Here is a 19,363-nt window from a genome sequence, read left to right on the forward strand (position 1 = left end):
CATGTTCTGAGGCAAGGGGAGAGTTGCCACTGGCTGGTGTCTGCAATTGGGTTGGCCAGCTGGCTAGGCTCCACATTGTAGCGGGACCACTAACTAGGCACCCTGGTTGGGTAGGGGTGCTGGCTGGACTTCACAGTCAGATGGGACCATTAGCTGGGTTCTGTAGTTACCTCTGGTAGGATATGGTCTCAGGCTGTGTTCCCTGGAAGGACAGCTGGAAGGACAGCACTTGCTGGATTCTGCAGTTGGGCAGGGCCTCATGTTGTACTCTCTAACCGGATGTGGCCCTGGCAGGACTCCATGTTCAGGTGGGGCCGCCGACATGGTTTCACAGTTGAATGGAATTACAGGCTGTGCCCCAAGTTTGGGCAGAGTTGCAGGCTATGCTTTGTGATCAGTTTGGGTACTGGCTGTGCTCCTTTGTTGGATGAGGTCACTTGCCAGGCTGTCTGGTCAAGTGGGGCTTCCAGTTGCATCTCACAGATAATGCTTCACGGTAGGATGGGGTTACCTTGCCTGGGCGAGGTTACAGGCTGTGTTTAGTAATTGGACAAGGCCGTAGGTGAAAGTCTGCTGCTAGGTAGGGCTGTTAGCTGGGCCCCATAACTGGGAAGTATCTTAGACTGGGCTCCAAGCCTGCACAGGGTCACTGTTCAGGTTCCCTAGTCATGAGGGGCCAGAGGCTATGCTCAACAGTTGGACAGGGCTGCTGGCTTGGCTCTCTGCCAGAGCAAGGCTGTATTATGGACTCCACAGCTGCCTAAGTTCTCTGGCCAGTCTTTCTGGTCGAGCAGGATGGGAGTCTATGCTTAGCTGTTGAGCAGGGTTGCAGATTTACTCCCCTGCCCAGGCAGGGCCATATGACAGGCTCAAGAGCGTGTATGACCAGTTTTCTGGGGACACAAATCATGCAGAACTGCCAACCAAGCTCCCTGGCCAGATAGAGCCACCAGCTAAGGTCTGCAGATCCCTGGCTAGGATCTCTGCTCAGGTGCTACTACAAGCAGGAATGCAGTCCACTAACATTCGAGTGCTGGTTGCTATAAGCCATGCCCCCTTTCCCCATCTCTATCTGATCCCCAGTGGTCAAGCCCCCAGGTTCCCCAAATGATCCTCATGAAGACCTGACTGGGCAACCCTGGAAGCATCCTGCAACAGTAGGGGAGCTGAATATCCACTTTGGGTTCTCTTTTTCCCACAGAGAAACTGTAGGCCAAGGGGATCACTCTGTGTGGTGCTATGACTGGGGGAAAGACAGTGCAATCCAAATGAAACCTCTCCTCTTACCCTTCTAATGTTCTTCTCAGTCTCTGTGGTTCAAGGACATGCTTCAGCCTCACCCTCAGGTTCTAAGCCATACTTCTAGGGATTTGGGCTTATCTTTTGCCTTTCTAAGGTTCATGATAGTTTTCATTTTTTTAGAGGACTCATCAGGACTGGACCCACAGAGAAGCCAAGTAGCAAGTGCCAAGAAAGTGCAGTTATCTTCCTGAGAATTTTTATCAAATTCTTTTTTATATAAGAAAGTTATTAACAATTATTGATGTTTTAGCATGGATTTTTTTTTTCAGTCAACTAGCCTAGTTCCCTAAGAGAACGCTAAAGTTGATGGGGGGAGGGTGGGACACAGAACTAAAAAGAAAGAAAGGTTTAACCACGCCATAGGACAACACAGGCAGAAATCCAGAGAGGGATGACACAGCATGACAAATAGTGATGGGCAGAGCAGAGAAGAAAAAGGGGATCAAAACAAAACATGGAAAAATGATAAACACAGATTTCATCTGCTTCATAATTTTTCCCAGGAATAATCCTCTTGTACACATCTTTGGTGCCTTTTTTAGTAACAACACATGTGTGTTTCTTTTTTATTCTTTTTGTTGTTTCCTTGGAATTTTAAATGCCTTTTAGCTCATAAACTCAATAAAAATACCACAGCATATTTTTTCAAAAGAATTTTCTGATCCAAGGAACTATTGCTTAATCAGACGGCCTGATGTTGGATTTATTTCTGCACTTCAGAAAAATTCTTCCTTAGGCAATGTCACAAAGATGCTACCTTAAAAATTCTTTAAAAAATAAACAAGAAAGAGAGAAAAAGAAATTTAAAAAATTAATTTCAAGTAAAGAGATGTTCTTCTTACTTTCTAAAAGATTGGAAAATGATATCTGGTTTGAAAAATAAGGCAAGAGAAACATCAGTAACAAATTCCCAAATCCAAGATGTAGAGTCTTTGAACAAAGGAAAATATTTTGTATTTTATGCTTGAGTTCTGCTCTAAAATATTCAGTTGTCTAAATGCATAACTCTATATGAGGAAAATAGTTTGGAAGTTTCTCAGAAGAAACATCTGCCTGACTTATGGTCCTTCATTCATTTCTAAAAAAGTCTATCATTCTGGTATCTAAGATCTAAACAGATGTGAAGCTGTGCACTCCAAAACTGAGTATATATAAATGAAATTATCTCGTTTTATTCCTTTACGACAAAACTTGATTGGATTTATTGAAGTGTTAATTTTCCCATCTGTCTAGGGTGGTATGATATTAGGTAGAGATGAATATCTTAAGAGAAGCTGAAATAAAATAATGCACGCTTTTCTAAGAGGCTTTTTTGATAGACTCTTAAAAATGAAGTCAGCAAGATGAGAGGAATGAATATCAACAGTTAGAAAAAAATGAAGTATACTTGACTCTTGTTTCTAAGACAGTTTCCTTGGAAGCCCTGAAAAATAATCACTGGAAATTTGAGGTCAGTGGCGTTAAGGAGTAAAGGATTATCTAAATCCTTATCTTCTGAATGATTCATATGACTCTGGTGTTAGACTTGTTTGTTCTGAACTGTTGTGTTGCAAAGCAGCACAAAATAGAAAGAATTCTGCACTGACCATTGTGCAAGAATTGTTGAAACCCCTGCTCTGTCACTAAAGAGCTGTACATTGTTGGGTGAGTCATTCTTTGGTTTCTTGGTTTACACATTACACATAATAAAGGGGTAGGAACTATGCAGAACACCCCAAGAAGACTGTGCCAGGGAAGATGCTGAACTGGTAGGACTTTGCTCCTTCTTTTCCTGCTTGAATCAGAAAAGATCCTTGCATGTCTATTTAACATAGTAGCTTCTATATAGGCTTTTTTGAGACAAAAAGCTTATATAGCCTTAAAAAAGCATTAGCTTGGATGTTTCTAAATTTATGTTAGCCTTACAAACTATGACTCTCTAAAATGTATTTGTCCATTCACTAATTCAGTGAAGTTTATGAGTTCTTTCAATGAGAGAACTCTGCCAAGAACTCTGCTAAGCCTTGGGGACACCATGGGGAAAGAGAGGAGCAAGGTTCCTGATCTCAGATTTGATAATATCATGGAGAAAACTGACATTAGACAAGACCATTGCAGGTTGTGATAAATGCAATGATGAAAATAAACAGGCTGATGATAAAGAACAACTGGTTAAGGGAAGGGGGAAGCCAACTAGTTATGGATAGAGAAACTACTTACACTAGGGCAGTGAGGAACGTCTTCTCTAGATAGGGGAGGATTGAATTGAGACCTGAGGAGTGAAAAGGAGCCAGTCATGCAAAGAACTTTGGGAGATCCTCCAGGGTAGATAGAATAGCAAGGGCCAAGATGTGGAGATGAGAATGATTTAGGTATTTTTGGAAAAGTTAAAGGAGGCTATTATAGCATAGTGAATAGTGAAAAGTTGTTTGGATGAGCTTGAGGAAATAGGTAGAAAGCAGATCATGAAGGACCTTTTAAACCATGGTAAAAATTTGGGTTTTATTTAAAGTGTAGTAAGAAGCCACTGAAAGGTTTCAAGCAGAAGAAAAACATTGTCTCTGATGGGAGCACTCTCTATAACTTCCAAACTTTGTTTAACAATGTCTAGTGTTATTGGCTATCGCAAGGGATAAAATAAATTCCAGGAAAAAGAAATAGATAAAATAAATTTGAATTACCAAAGCATGTGATGTACCAAGACAATTAAGTGAGGGAAAGAATGGTCTTTTCAACAAATGATGCTCGAACTACTGGATATCCGCACACAAAATAATTAAGTTGGATCCTCCCTTATATTATACACAGAAATTAACTCAAACTGGGTCATAGACCTAAATGTAAGAGCTAAAACTATAAATGTCTTGGAAGACACCATAGGAGTAAATCTTCATGACCTTGGGTTATGCAAAGCCTTCTTGGATAACACCAGAATTACAAGTAACAAAAGGAAAAATAGATAAATTGTACTCCATTAAAATTAAAAGTTTTATGCATCAAAGAACACCATCAAGAAAGTGAAAAGACTCCCATAGAATGGGAGAAAATATTATTTGTAAATTGTAAACGATAAGGTACTGGTATCCAAAATATATAAAGAACTCTTACAACTCAATAATAAAAAGACAACCCAATTGAAAAATGAGCAGTCTTTAAACAGATATTTCTCCAAAGAAAATATACAGTTGGCAAATAAGCACATGAAAAGATGCTCAACATCATTGGCTGTTAGGAAAATGCAAATAAAGCTACAATGAGATACCACTTCACATCCACTAGGGTGGTTACAATAAGGAAAAGAAAACAGAAAATAACAAGTGTTGATGAGAATGTAAAGAAATCGGAATCCTTATACATCATTGGCGGGGTGTAAAATTATGCAGCCACTTTGTAAATCAGTTTGGCAGTCTCTCAAAATGTTAAAAACAGAGTTACCATTTGACCCATCAGTTCTTGGTATATACCCAAGAGAATTGAAAACAGGATTCAAACAAAAACATTTACATGAATGTTCATAGCAGCATTATTTATGATAGCCAAAAAGTAGAAACAACACAAATGGTCATCAATTAACAAATGTCTATTAGTTAATGTAGTATGTTCACACAACGGAATATTATTTGGAATAAAAAGAAGTAATATACTGATCCATGCCACAACATTGATGAATCTTGAAAACATTATGCCTAGCAGCCAGTCATGAGAGACCACATATTATATGAAATGTCCCAAACAGGCAAATCTCTAGAGGCAGATAGTGAATTAGTTGTTGCCTAGGGCTGGGGAGGTTGGGAGGAAACTGGTAGTGACTGCTAGTGGGTACAGGGTTTCTTTTTGGGATGATGGAAATTGATTCTAAAATTGATTGCGGTGATGGTTGCACAACTCTGTGAATATACTAAAAACCATTGACCTGTACACTTTAAATGGATTTATAATATGGTATGTGAATTATATCTCAATAAAATTGTTTAAAAAAATATATGTGATGTGTTACTTCTGAGACAATACAGCTACTCTCAACAAAGTTTAAAATAATCAGTAGGGAATCCCAAATCCTTCCTCTGTGTTTTAAGTAGGCTGAACATCAAGCCAACTATTCTCTGTCAACATGACATTTATTTAAAAGCATTCTTATTTCTTTAATCATTGAAGAAATCTATTAAAACATGCACATTGTAGAAACTGCTGCTTTTTCTTCCAGTCTCTTCTGCAAGCCTCTAATTATACAAATGGGTTGCAGTGCGTCTTGTTAAACTTTTAAAACCCAACATTTTGGAGCAAAATATTACTTAAACATTTCAGAACAAGCACTAAAATAAACCAGCCTAATATCAATGGAAGTTTACCACCGCCACTCCCCAAAAGAAAAACAAACTATCTTTAAAGAGGAAAAAAGTGAACAGAAGAACCAGGGGAGATCTTTCTGATTATAATGACAGAAGAAAATGCAGCTTAGAGCACAGGCAACCCCTTTTCTCACACATAATGAGCTCTTCAAATACGTATGAAAGTTTACTGTGCAAAAGGTTCCTAGTAGATCCATATGTTCTATTTCCTAGAAGCTAAAAAGTAGTATAAAAATCTGTCACTACCCTTTGCCTTTTATTCACGAACTTCGGTTTTACTTCCAACAGATAGTAAATGTTCTTTAAGGTGTTATTTATTTACAAATAAATACCTAGTAGACTAGCTACTGTCTGATTAAGGCTAAATATTTTCTACTTTGGGCATGCATCCTATCATTCATTTATTAAATATTTATTAAGCATCAATTATATGCTGGACACAGTTCTGGGCACTAATGTTACAACAATGAACTAAACAGACAAGGTTTCTGCTGTCATGCAACATGTAGTGTGGAAAGGCAGTGTGAACAAGAATAATAATTTCTGATAGTGATAAGTGCTATGAAGAAAATAAAACATAGTAATGGGATAGAGAATGCCCTGATAAAGGGGCTACTTTAATTGGGATGGCCACAGAAGGATTACATGAGGTTACATTGAGCCAGATGCCTAAGGATAAGAAGAAGCCAGTCATGTGAATATCTGAAAAAAAGCTTTCTAGGCAGAGGAAACATCTAATGCAAATGTCCCAAGGTAGAAAGGGCATTTATTAAATGCCCTATTTAAAAAAAAGGGTGGTGGTGGTGGTCAAGTAGCTAGAGTATAGTAAATAACTGGGAAACACAATGTCAGAGAAATAGGAGGGAGGCAGATCACGTAGGGGATTATAGACCATGACAAGAGATTTGAAGGTTACTCTACTTGCAATGGACAGCCATCTGGAAGGTTTTACACAGGGAGAGATGCTTGATTAATGTTGTTGGTGATCATTTGTGTTATTTCGAAGAAATCGAATGTAAGGGTAAAAGTGGACCAAACCACTTAGAAGTCTGTGGCAGTCGTGTAGATGAAAAAATGATAGGGTGATTTGGAATTCAGGGGAGCAATAGAGATAGTAAATAATGATCAGATTCAAGACATTTTGGAGACAGAGTTGACTGGATTTGCTCATGGTTTAGATGTTGAGAAAGAGGGAAAATATAATAAAGAATAAATCCTGGTTTTTAGGCGGAGCAATGGAGTGGTTGATCATACCATTAAGTGTGTAATAGGGTTACAAATTGGTACTTACACATTTGCAAATATGTAATTTCTTTATTTCAGGTTCATCTGGTTTTCCTCACAAGCCCTAACTTACTGATTAGAGAGGAGTGGTTGGGGAATTGGGGGAGACAGAGAGAAAATTTTTATATCCAATTCAATTGAAAGCTTAATCTGTTCCTGTAATTTAGTCGTCTCTTTAGGTAGTGCTCAGACTCTTATGACGCTTAGTCTCTCACATGTACCCATCTTCCACCTCCCTCTTTTACTCCTTTCTAATATTGAGTCTGTGTTTGCTGTGGTGACAAAGACGAGGAGGGCTTAGATCTAGAGGCAGGTATTATTCGTACGGATTGGGACGTGATAATGTCCCTTGTCAGTTTGCTTACTGCCCACCCTCGTGGCCTTTGATGATGATGTCTCTAAGCTGGTAATTTTCATTTCTTTTTGGGGGGTGTTCCCTTGCTTAAATAGCCTGTCAGCATCTGCTAATCATTAGATCCCTCTGAGGTCTGCTGTGATTTTCATTCAGCTCTAGCCCAGGCAGTCTGCTCTTCAGCCCTTACTGCAGAGCCACATCTTCCTAGAGTAATGGCCACCGATACACACACGCAAGCTCCCCAGGTGTTTCTTAGTTCCCTTCTACATCATATAGGAATCAAGGAGTAGCTCAGGAAAATATAACATATGGTCTTCCTCATTTTGACTTTGCTGAGCAGCCAAATTGATATAGCCATAAACCATGTGATAGCTAGAGAAAAGATACCTTTTCTGAATCCTGAATGAGTAGTAGGGAACAAGGGTCTCTTTCTGCCAAAACTCAGAATGAGGGAAATCTGATCACCAATGTCTCTCTCTCTCCCTCTTTGCCTTCCCAGATTCTCCTGGGGGCAAAGGAAAAGTCTTAAGCTTTCTCTTTACTTCCCCTATGTCATATCTTCATCCTTCTACCATCTAGTAAAAGCCTTAGAGTTCTACTGTGATAAATGGAAAGTGTGTCTTCTCTACAGTTTAAGACAGCCTTGTGTGCTGGGTGCCCCAGGCTCAGCTTGTGAAATGTTAAAGTTAGAAACAAAATAGAAACATCATCTCTTAATATATTCAACCCCTGTACATATGAATCCCTTGGGCTAAATAGGATAAAGTCCATGTAATCAAAAAGGCAAAATAGAAAAGTATTTTAATAATTTTCAAAATATTGCCCTATTAACAAAGGAGATGGGGAAAACTGAGAAGCAGTTTAGGGGGTTCAAGGAGGGAATTCCAAGAGTTCAGTTTGGGACACACAAAGTTTAAGATGCCCATTAGAAATTCAAGAAGAGATGTTGAAGGTAGATCAGAAAGTCAGTGGTGCAGTCAGGACAGGTGATATAATTTTAGGAAACATTAGAATATAGATGGTCTTTAAAGCCACAGGGACAGGATGAGATCACCTAAAAAGAGAAAAGAGAAGAGGGCACTCCAACATTAAATCGTTGGGCAGAGAAGGAGCCAGCATATAAGGAGATATAAGTAAGTGGAAAATCGGGGAAGTGTGCTGCCATAAAAACAAAGGTTTAAAAAAGTTTCAAGAATGAAAAAGAAGTTTCCAATAAAATGAGTCGGATAACCAGCCATTGGAGATGGCTATATGGAAGTCAGTTGGTGACCTGAAAAAGAGCAATTTCAGAGGTGTGGTAAGAACAAAAGCCCAAATGAAGAGAGAATGAGAGTAAGGAAATAGTGACAATGAGCATAAACAAGTCTTTCAAAAGTTTTGCTGTGAAGGGGGAGCAGAAAATGTTGCTAGAAAAGTACATGAGAAATTGAATGAGAGAATGGAAAAGACAAAAGGAAGGTAGGAAGGAAGGGAGGGACATGAGATCAAGGAAGGATTTTTTTTTTTAAATGTTACTATAGTTAAGTTTGTTTTTTTTTTTAATTAATTAATTAATTTTCGGCTGTGTTGGGTCCTCGTTTCTGTGCGAGGGCTTTCTCTAGTTGCGGCGATCTGGGGCCACTCTTCATCGCGGTGCGTGGGCCTCTCACTATCGCGGCCTCTCGTTGCGGAGCACAGGCTCCAGAGGTGCAGGCTCAGTAGTTGTGGCTCACGGGCCCAGCTGCTCCGCGGCATGTGGGATCTTCCCAGACCAGGGCTCGAACCCGTGTCCCCTGCATTGGCAGGCAGATTCTCAACCACTGCACCGCCAGGGAAGCCCCACGGAAGGATTTTTTTAAATGAGTAATATTTAGCATATTTGAATACTATTGGAAATGATCCAGTCAAGAGAGAAAAATTGATAGTGCAAGTGAAAGGAGGATGTTTTCAGAAGAGAGAGCCCTGAATAAGTGAGAGGACATGGGCTCTTATACGTGTTAAGTGAGGAGCTGGCCTCAGGCAGGAAACAAATACACTTCTTTTGTAAGAGAAGAGAAGCAGAATATGTGGGTGCCTAAGTAGCTGTATTGGTAAGTTGGGTGTTGGGAAGAGGAGATGGCTCTTGTTTAATTGCTACTATCTCTCAGATATGAAGCAAGGTTGTTAACTTGAAAATGAGGAGGGAATAGAGGTTTGAAGATAGAGATGAATGTGTAAGTCATCTTTCAGAATAATAACAAATGTCTCAATTATACACATTTGTGAAACTTAACTTATGCTTGTCACTTATGTCAGAGCTGTTATTTTTGCATTATCCACAAATTTTTCTTAATATTTAAATATATAATGTTTAAATGTTAAATGTATGATATTTAAATATATAACTTACAGTGATGCCTAAACTGAATTGTTGGTTGGCAGGTAGCATTGCCATGCCATGATTTTCAGCTGATACCTGAGTATTTGAATTCAGTACCACTTTGGAGTACTGACAGGATAAAGGGATTTATGAATCCCCTGTTAGTATTGCAACAAAGGTCTAACATTTTTTTTAATTATAAAATTAAGTCACATATTTACAAATTGAAGAAAAAATATCATCTCAATAGATGAAACAAAAAGCATTTAGTAAAATTTAACTTCCATACGTTGACTATGATACTCAATGGTGAAACTTAAAAGAAATGAGCAAAGGTCACTACTATTTACCATTTCTATTCCACATTTACTCAGAGTCCCAGCCAGTACAGTAAAATGAGAGAAGTAATCTACAGACAGATTATTAGAATTCATGAGAGTTTAGCAAGATGCTATATATAAAATTAATATACCAAAAAAAAATGATTCCATCTTTTCTACCAGCAAGAAACAGAATACTTTTAAAAATACAATTTTAAAATAAAATCCAATACAATCAGCAAAAATTAAGTACCTAGGAATAAATCTAACAAAAGATTTGCAAAATTTTATTGAAAAAAAAGTGTGTAGTAGTTTATTAACAAAGACCTAAATAAATGGAGAGATATTTCATGGATAGGAAAACTCAATATCAAAAAAATTTAACTCTCCCTTATAAATTCAGTACAGTTTCAGTCACAATCTCTACAGGATTTTTTTATATAACTGGATTGATGAAAAGTGGTTTTAAAATGTATGTGGAAGATCAAAAGTCCAATATCAAGATAGTTTTCAAGAACAGGTTGCTGATGTTGGTGGGGAGTGGTACGTGAAAGGGAGAACTTGCCCTACCTGATATCGTAACTTATTATTGAAGCTAGTCATTTAGTCAGTGTCATTCATTCGCAGATAGACAAATAGACCAATGGAAATAGAATGTAGACTCAGATCTGAGTATATTTTGAAACTTAAAGTTTAATAAATTGATTATGCATTGCAGATTTATAAGGAAAGGATGAAATATTCGGTCAATGGTACTGGTACAATTGGTTATCCAAATGGAAGAAAACAAATCTCTCCTTCACATCAAAGTACAAACACACAAAAGAATGAAATCCCAATTAGATTAAAGACCTAATAATAAAAATCAAAATTTTAAATTGGAGAACATTTTATGACCTCATGGAGGAAGGGGAAGCAGTAAGGATCTCTTAAACACTAAAGAAATAAAACAAGAAGAAAATACTGATGAATTTGACTACGTTAAAACTGCAAATTTGTGTTAGTCAAAAGTTATACTGGACAAAGTGAGAAAATAAGCTCCAGGCTGGGAAAAGAGATTTGTGATATACAGAATGAATGAAATACAAGTATCAGGACATTAAGGACAGCCCAGTAGAATACTGGACAGAAGATGGGAACTAGAGATTCACATATAGATGTTGAATTACTGCATGAATAGATATTCATTCCTCCTTAATAATCAGGGACATGTGAATTGAAATCCCAAATAATACATCATTTTGCTCCCTTGAGACAGGCAAATTTTAAGTCTGATAGTACCAAGCATTATGGAAGATTTGGAGTAACTGGAACTATTAAACGTTGCTTTGGGAATATAAATTGGCAAAAGCACTCTGGGGAACAAGTTGGCAAAATCTTGTATACTGAAAGGTGCATATATCCTACAAGCCAGCAATTCAACTCCAGGGTATATGCCCTCGCCCAAAAAACTCTTGACGTGGGCACATAGTGATATGCACAAGAGTGTTTATTGCAGCATTATCTGTAACAGGAAAAAAAAAAACTACCAAAAATTCTTCACTAGGAAAATGGTTGAATAAGTTGTGGTTTGATAACAAAATGTAATCCTGTAGGAGTGAAAACAAAATGTAAGTAAAGTAGAGACACTGAATAATTTCAAAAACAAAATGTTGTGTTCAAAAAATTTCAAAAGAATATATAAAGTGTGATGCTGCTTATTGAAAGTTTGAAAAGATGCAAAATAACCATATAATGTTTGGGAATGTATACAAATGGAGTGAAAGTATAAAGAAATGCATGTGAATGATAAACAAATTGAGCACAATTGTTGCACCTGAGTGAGGAGGGAAGGTGATGTGTCTACTAACATAAGTGTATATATGGGACTTCAGTTGTGTATGTGTGTGTGTGTGTGTGTGTGTGTGTGTAGCTTCTGTTTCTTAAAGTGGGTGGTAGGTACATGGGTGGTCATTATACCTTTTAACATCTTGTATATATATTTATATTTATATATATTTAAATATTACATAATGCACTTTAAAAAGACAAAAGAAATTAGTGAGAACTGACATTTATTGAGCTCTTCAGTAAAAGTCTATTCCTTTCTAAGCTTTGAATGCATTATCTCATTCAATCTTAGTAACCCTCTGAAGAAGTATTAATATATCCCTGCTATATAACAGGAAGCTGAGGACTTTAGAAGTCAAATAGTCTACTTATGGTCATATAGCCATTAGGTGACAGAGCCAGAACATGATACTACAGCTGTCTGACTTAAATGCTCGTATCGTTAACCTCTATGAATGTTAATCAGCCTCTCTTAAAAAGTCCACGTTAACCACAAAGAAGACTCATGTTAGTGCAATTATCATTTCAACCTCTGGATGCAGCTAGAACTACAGCAGTAGAACTTAACCACTTTGGCCTCTAAATTCAGCGGACTTTCTGAGGCTAGAAGAACATTTGCTCAGGAGCACAGGGCATGACTCATTTCCTTAGGTATCTGTTTATTCATTCAACAAATATTTATCAAGAGCCTCCGTAGCACAGTGGTAAACCACAATTTATTTCTTGTCTGCATCATTTTTGCAGTTTGCAAGCTTTGGGACACAAATTTGAAATTTCCATTTTCATTTCCAACTAATGCAAGGAATGCTATGATTAATTATTAGCTATTTTAGAACTTGCAGTCTGGCTTACTATGGATCTCATTTAAGCCTAACCATTGTTGACCTGCAAAATCACATGACATTTAAAATATTTTAGCCACTTCTTACTTTAATAAAGTGTTTATGGAAAACTTTTAGTCTACTTTTGTCTAAACAAAATACAGATTGAAGTGAAAATATTGTTTTAAACAGTTTGATATGACTATCTCTTTTCTCTCCATGTATTTCCCCTCTCTCCTTTTTTTTCCACAGATCAAATAATATTTGCTTAATTTTACACTTCATTGAGATTTTAAGATTCTCCTTGACAGTATATTAGATATATGTTATAGTACTATACATTCAACAAGATGTTGAACCCATACTAGCTCATAGAACTGCTGAAATGGATGCATTTGGGTTAACTTTAATTACATTCTCGCTAATTCAATGGGTGTACTGAAACCAAGTTGTTTTCCCTCTGTAGTTAAGAACGTTTAATTTGGTCTATCTTGGCCAGTTTGTTTATGTGAACTTTACTCACTAGTAACAGCTGGGCTTCTAAATCATCATGACCTCTTTTTAAATAATTATACAAACATATTATTGTTAAGAAATAACCCTTGTTTTTACTTAGTGTTCAATTCAGTGATTATGTGATATAAGTATTATGTGATATAAGTATAAGTATTTCTAGTCCTATCTTTAACAATGTATTTCCTTTTTCATACTCTATATTCAGGGACCTGAAGGAACTGTGGGACTGCCAGGACAAAGAGGTCGTCCAGGAAAGAAGGTAATTTTTTTTTACGTCTTTTTATGCTGGTTTTCTTTCTGCTGATGTGCCCAGAGCTCCATAGCATACTGTGGTGTTTTTATTTGCACTGGAGATAAAACAGTAAAGAACAATAAATTTGGCTTAAAAGGCACATTTGTATAAATTAATATTTAATTCCACTTAGGAGTACTTATTACCTTATTACTTATTATCTGAAGTCAAATTTTCTACTTTGTAGTTTCTGAAAAGATCTTTGCCTTTTCTTCTCCTGTTTACCATAGTAGACCATGGGCAGGAAAAGAGAGAAAAGAAAAATACTATACCATTTGTGCTATTTACTAACAACTTTAGTAAAATATTTAGGGGAGAGAAATATTAGAATTGTTTCTGGGTTTGTTTTAATTGTACTTTTCCAAATTGAAAAGGTTAATGATTGATTTTATCTTTCCTATACATTAACTAAGAAACAAAAAACAATATGTTTTATTTGTTTCCTTTATATTTTACTAAGAAAATGTGATGTGTTTGTAAAATTTAGCACATTATAATAAATAATTCATCCTTGGATAGAGTCAATAATTTGTTCAAGTATTGGTGAGACATAGAAATGATTTTCACATTGTACTACAACAGTTTTGAATATATTTACTATAATTAACTACAAATTACACCATATTCTAGTTCCCAAAATTGGATCTGCCATTTCTGTGAATATACACCTTGTCCATCTTTTTCATAATTTTGGGGCAGTATAAGATAATAAAAGATAAACGTGAATGAGGTAAATTTTAGTTGCCATTCTTACCCATGAAAATAAGCCCAATATTGAAGTGTCTTTTCATCAAACATAATGTTATGTCTAAATGATTTTACAAGTAGGACAGTGCAGGTCCTTACAACAGCCTGTGTCTTTGGGAAAGCCTGTGAATTATTATGAATAACCAAAAATTTCCTGACTGTGATCGCTGTTTAATTTTTCTTTGTGTCTACTTGATTATCAATAATAGAACAGGTTGGTTCCAACATGCAGAAAATGAATTATAACATTTAATGTTTAAAAGCAGCTGTACTTTGGTATTAGAGAATGATTAGTTAGCCTATTGGAAAACAGAAGGTAACTAGTTTTCAGAAAGATGTAAAATCATACAAAAACGTTACAGATTTTTAAAAACAAACTCCAACCAAGTAAGTGATGATACTGAGTATACAGAACTGTACACTAGAGCCTTTTTGCATTAGACAGATCTTTGGGGGATTGAAATTCTCTGTAGAAACAGGTTTCTCATAGGGCCTGTGTTTTCTCATGTCAGGAATAAATACATGCATGCATGCATTCGTACATAAATGCATAACAAATTTCAAAATAATAAATTTGGTTATTTGTAACTCAACATGAGCACCATATCTTCCCTGCTTGTTTGGCCAAAATTTTTAATATTCTTTTTTCCAAAATTACTTTTAATTATATCTTTAAGGTAACCTAGGTAGCGATGGTATGTTATTATTGTCAGTGGTGGTCTGTAGTACTATTAAGTTAAAGCAAAGTTACTATTTATAGAATTTTGCTTACAGAATATCCTCTGGAGCCATTCAGGTATATGATATAGTTAATTAATCTGAGTATAAGTTTGTTTTTTTCTTACTTTTCTCTCTTACTAATGGCATCCACAGGGTGATAAAGGACAAATGGGGCCCACAGGAGAAACTGGAAGCAGAGGTGCTCCTGGACAAATTGGGGAAAGTGGTCCTAAAGGTGCCAGAGGAACTAGAGGTGCTGTGGTCAGTATTTGATTTGTCTCCAGAACTGAGTTCACTGTGGATGGAAAAGAAATGTATCCATGTCCTAAAGTCTCTGTCCCTTGATTATTTTACAGAGAAAGCAATAGTTCCATTGAAAATAATCTACCACCATGGGTTGTGGAGAATTGTAAGCATTCTACAGTACTTAAATGGCTTAGTGGTTTCTGGACATGAAAGAGGAAAGGGGGAAGAAAATCTCAAAATGGAAATAAAATATGAAATAAGGTTTTAAAAAATCAGATTATAACTCCGAAGTAGGAAAGTTTATATGCCTTGTACTTGAAATCAGGATTTAATATCTGTATAAAATTATGCTGTCATGGTTGACAAATTGCTTTGAAAATTACTTGAAAATGGGTTTTCTTTATATGCTTGGACTCCACATGCTTATCTGGAGATTATTTTTCTAACCAGCTGTGATAAGTCTCCAAAACATCTACTAATTTTTAATCTTTTGTATGAATTTTACATGATGTTGGAAACAAGGTAGCATGATGCTTTTGAACCTGTAATAGCAAAATTATATTGCTAATATATTTGGACCTGTTCAGAAAGTCACAGCAGAAGAGTTGCAAAATATTTAAGAGATTATCCAATTTAGTCTTTTGACTCTTTCATAAACTTATTTACAAAATGCATATGTATTCACTAGTCTCTATTTAAATGTCACAGGTGACTTTTCACGAAGGCCTTCTGGAGAGCATTGCATAATCCATCTGTTGTCTGAGGAACGTTTCCCTCAGGCTCATTTTAAGTGTTCCATTCCTTACTGCCATCTTACTATTCCAGGTCATTCTTACTTCCTTTTATTTTAATTACTAATATTTTCCTATCTTTGGCTTATGCATTCAAAAACATTATATAATGTGATTGATTTTTAAATATTTTTCCAGTTTTATTGAGATATAATTGACATATAGCATGTATAAGTTTAAAGTGTACGGCGTAATGCTTTGATTTACACACATCATGAAATGATTATCACAATAAGGTTAGTGAATATCCATCATCTCATACAGATATAAAATTAAATAGAAAAAATACATATTTTTCTTTGTGATGAGAACTCTTGGGATTTACTCTCTTAAGTTTCATATATAACATGTAGTAGTGATAATTATGTTTATCATGTTGTACATATATCCTGAGTACTTATTTATCTTAGAACTAGAAGTTTGTCCCTTTTGACTGTCTTCATCCAGTTTCCCATCCCCTACCCTCCACCTCTGGTAACCACAAATCTGATCTCTTTTTCTATGAGTTGGTTTTTTTTTTTTTGAAGTATAATTGACTTACAACACTAGAGTAGTTCCTTTTACACAACATAGTGTTCAATATTTCTATACATTTCAAAACAGTCACCACAATAAGTCTAGTTATGTCTAGTTACAATATTGCACATACAAAAATATCACATATTTATTGACTGTATTCCCCACACTGTACATTTCATAACTGTGACTCATTTATCTTGCAACTGGAAAATAGTCTCCCTTACCTATGTCTTTCCTCCTGCCATCACCCTGCCTTCTGGCAACCACCTACTTGTTCTCTGTATCTATAACTCTGTTTTTTATTTCTGTTTGTCATTTGTTTTGTTTTTTAGACTCCACATATAAGTTATATCACACTGTATTTGTTTGATTTATTTCACTTAGCATAATAACCTCTAGGTCCATCCATGTTGTCACAAATGTCACGATTTCATTCTTTTTATGGCTGAGTAATATGCCATAGTATATTTTTACCATATCTTCTTTATCCATTCATCTATTGATGGGCACTTAGGTTGCTTCCATATGTTGGCTATTGTAAACAATGCTGCAATGAACATAGAGGTGCTTATATCTTTTCTAATTAGTGTTTCCATTTTATTTGGATAAATACTTGGGAGTAGAATTGCTGGATTATATGGTAGTTCTATTTTTAATTTTAATTTTTTGAGGAGCCTCCATACTGTTTTCCATAGTGGCTGCACCAATTTACATTCCTACCAACAGTGCACAAGGGTTCCCTTTTCTCCACATCCTCACCAACACGTGTTATTTGTTGTCTTTTTGATAGTAGCCATGCTGACAGGTGTGAGGTGATATGTCATTGTGATTTTGATTTGCATTTCCCTGATGATTAGTGATGTTGAGCATCTTTTCATGTGTCTGTAGGCTATCTGTATGTCTTCTTTGGAAAAATGTCTGTTCAGATCCTCTGGCCATTTTTAAATTGGGTTGTTTCTTTTTTTGATGTTGAGTTGTATGAGTTCTTTGTATATTTTGGATATTAACCCCCTATCAGATTTATTGTTTGCTACTTCTCCCATTCAGTAGGTGGCCTTTTTGTTTTATTGACAGTTTCCTTGGCTGAACAAAAGCTTTTTTGTTTGATATTGTCTATTTGTTTATTTTTGCTTTTGTTTATTTTGCCTGAGGATACATATCCAAAAAAAATATTACTAAGACCAGTGTTAAAGAGCACACTGCATATGTTTTCTTCTAGAAGTCTATGGTTTCAGGTCTTACATTTAAGTCTTTAATGAATGTATTTTTGTGCATGGTGTGAGAGTAGTCCAGTTTGATTCTTTTGTATGTAGCTGTCCAGTTTTCTCAGCACCGTTTATTGAAGAGGCTGTCTTTTCCCTCTGTGTATTCTTGAGTCCTTGGTCATAGATTAATTGCCCATAGAAGTATGGGTTCATTTCTGGACTCTCTATTTTGTTGCATTGATCTATGTGTCTGTTTTTGTGCCTGTACCATACTGTTTTGATTACTGTAGCTTTGTATAGTATTGTTTGAAATCAGGGAGTGTGATACCTCCAGCTTTGTTTTTCTTTCTCAAGCAATCTTGAAATTGATTGAAAATCTTGAAAAAAAAATCAATTTTGGCTATTTGGGGTCTTTTGTGTTTTCCATACAAATTTTAAAATTATGTGTTCTAGTTCTGTGAAGAATGCCACTGGTATTCTGATAGATATTGCATCGAATCTGTAGATTGCCTTGGGTAGTATGATCATTTTAACAATATTAATTCTTCCAATCCATGAACACAGTATATCTTCCCATCTGTTTGTGTTGTTTTCAGTTTCTTTTCTTCAGTGTCTTATAGTTTTCTGAGTACAGGTCTTTTACCTCCTTAGTTAGATTTATTCTATTCTTTTTGATGCAGTGGTAAATGGGATGTTTTTCTTAATTTCTCTTTCTGATAGTTTGTTGTTGGTGTACAGAAATGCAACATATTTCTGTATATTAACTTTGTATCCTGCAACTTTACCAAATTCATTGATGAGCTCTAGTAGTTTTTTTGATGGCATCTGCAGGAGTTTCTTTGTATAGTATCATGTCATCTGTAAACAGTGACAGTTTTACTTTTTCCTTCCAATTTGGATTCCTTCTGCTTCTTTTTTCTTTTTTCCTTTTTTTTTGTCTGATTCCTGTGGCTAGGACTCCCAACACTATGTTGAATAAAAGTGGTGAGAGTGGGCATTCTTGTCTTGTTCCTGATCTTGGAGGAAATACTTTCAGCTTTTCACCATTGAGTATGATGTTAGCTGTGGGCTTGTAATATGTGGCCTTTATTATGTCAAGATAATGTAATTAATTTTTAATAAACTTGAGAATGAATTGATCCAAAGAGTATTGTCTTCAAAGTAGGCTCCTACTTTGGATTTTCTCTAAAAAGAATAGTCACTTTTAAAATTTTGACACGTTTCCAAACTACCTTCCCAAGAGGTTTCACCAAATTTACATGCCCACCACCGAGAATACTTCATATTAATCCTTTTGATGTTTGCCAATCTGATAAATGAAAAAGTGTATCTCATTTTCTTTCTTACATTTTCCTGATTGCAACTAAGTAATTTGTATTTTTTCCTCTAGAAGTTACCTGTTCATATGCACTTTACATGTTTTTCTATTAGGTTGTTGTCTTTTTCTTAATTTCAGTAATACCTTACATAGTTTAGATAATATGTTTTTGTTAAAGATGTTGCTAATATATTACAAATATATTTCCCTTTCTGTCATTTATCTTTTAATATTGTTTATAGTATCTTTCACTGGACAGAGGTTTTAATTATTATAGTCAAATTTGTCAGTCTTTTTGTTTACATTCTAGGTTTTATTTGTTCATTAGAAATGACTTCCCTACATAAAGTACATAAAAATATTCTTCCATATCCTTCTTTTACTATTTTTATAGCTTTATTTTTACCCTTAACCCTTTTAAAGCATACAGA

At 35.8% G+C, this 19,363-nt stretch overlaps 1 protein-coding gene across 4 annotated transcripts in view; it reads left to right on the plus strand.

The window, feature by feature from the left end:
* Nucleotides 1-19,363, plus strand: part of COL24A1 (collagen type XXIV alpha 1 chain) — a 395,517-nt gene that overhangs the window by 291,324 nt on the left and 84,830 nt on the right. For all 4 annotated transcript variants that reach the window (XM_061183940.1, XM_061183941.1, XM_061183942.1 and 1 more), the window contains exons 39-40: nucleotides 13,300-13,353; nucleotides 15,007-15,114. In XM_061183940.1, the coding sequence (XP_061039923.1) occupies nucleotides 13,300-13,353; nucleotides 15,007-15,114 (162 nt within the window). The remainder of the gene's footprint in view (nucleotides 1-13,299; nucleotides 13,354-15,006; nucleotides 15,115-19,363) is intronic.

This window comes from Eubalaena glacialis, chromosome 3 (genome assembly GCF_028564815.1).
Source record: "Eubalaena glacialis isolate mEubGla1 chromosome 3, mEubGla1.1.hap2.+ XY, whole genome shotgun sequence".
Lineage (NCBI taxonomy): Eukaryota > Metazoa > Chordata > Mammalia > Artiodactyla > Balaenidae > Eubalaena > Eubalaena glacialis.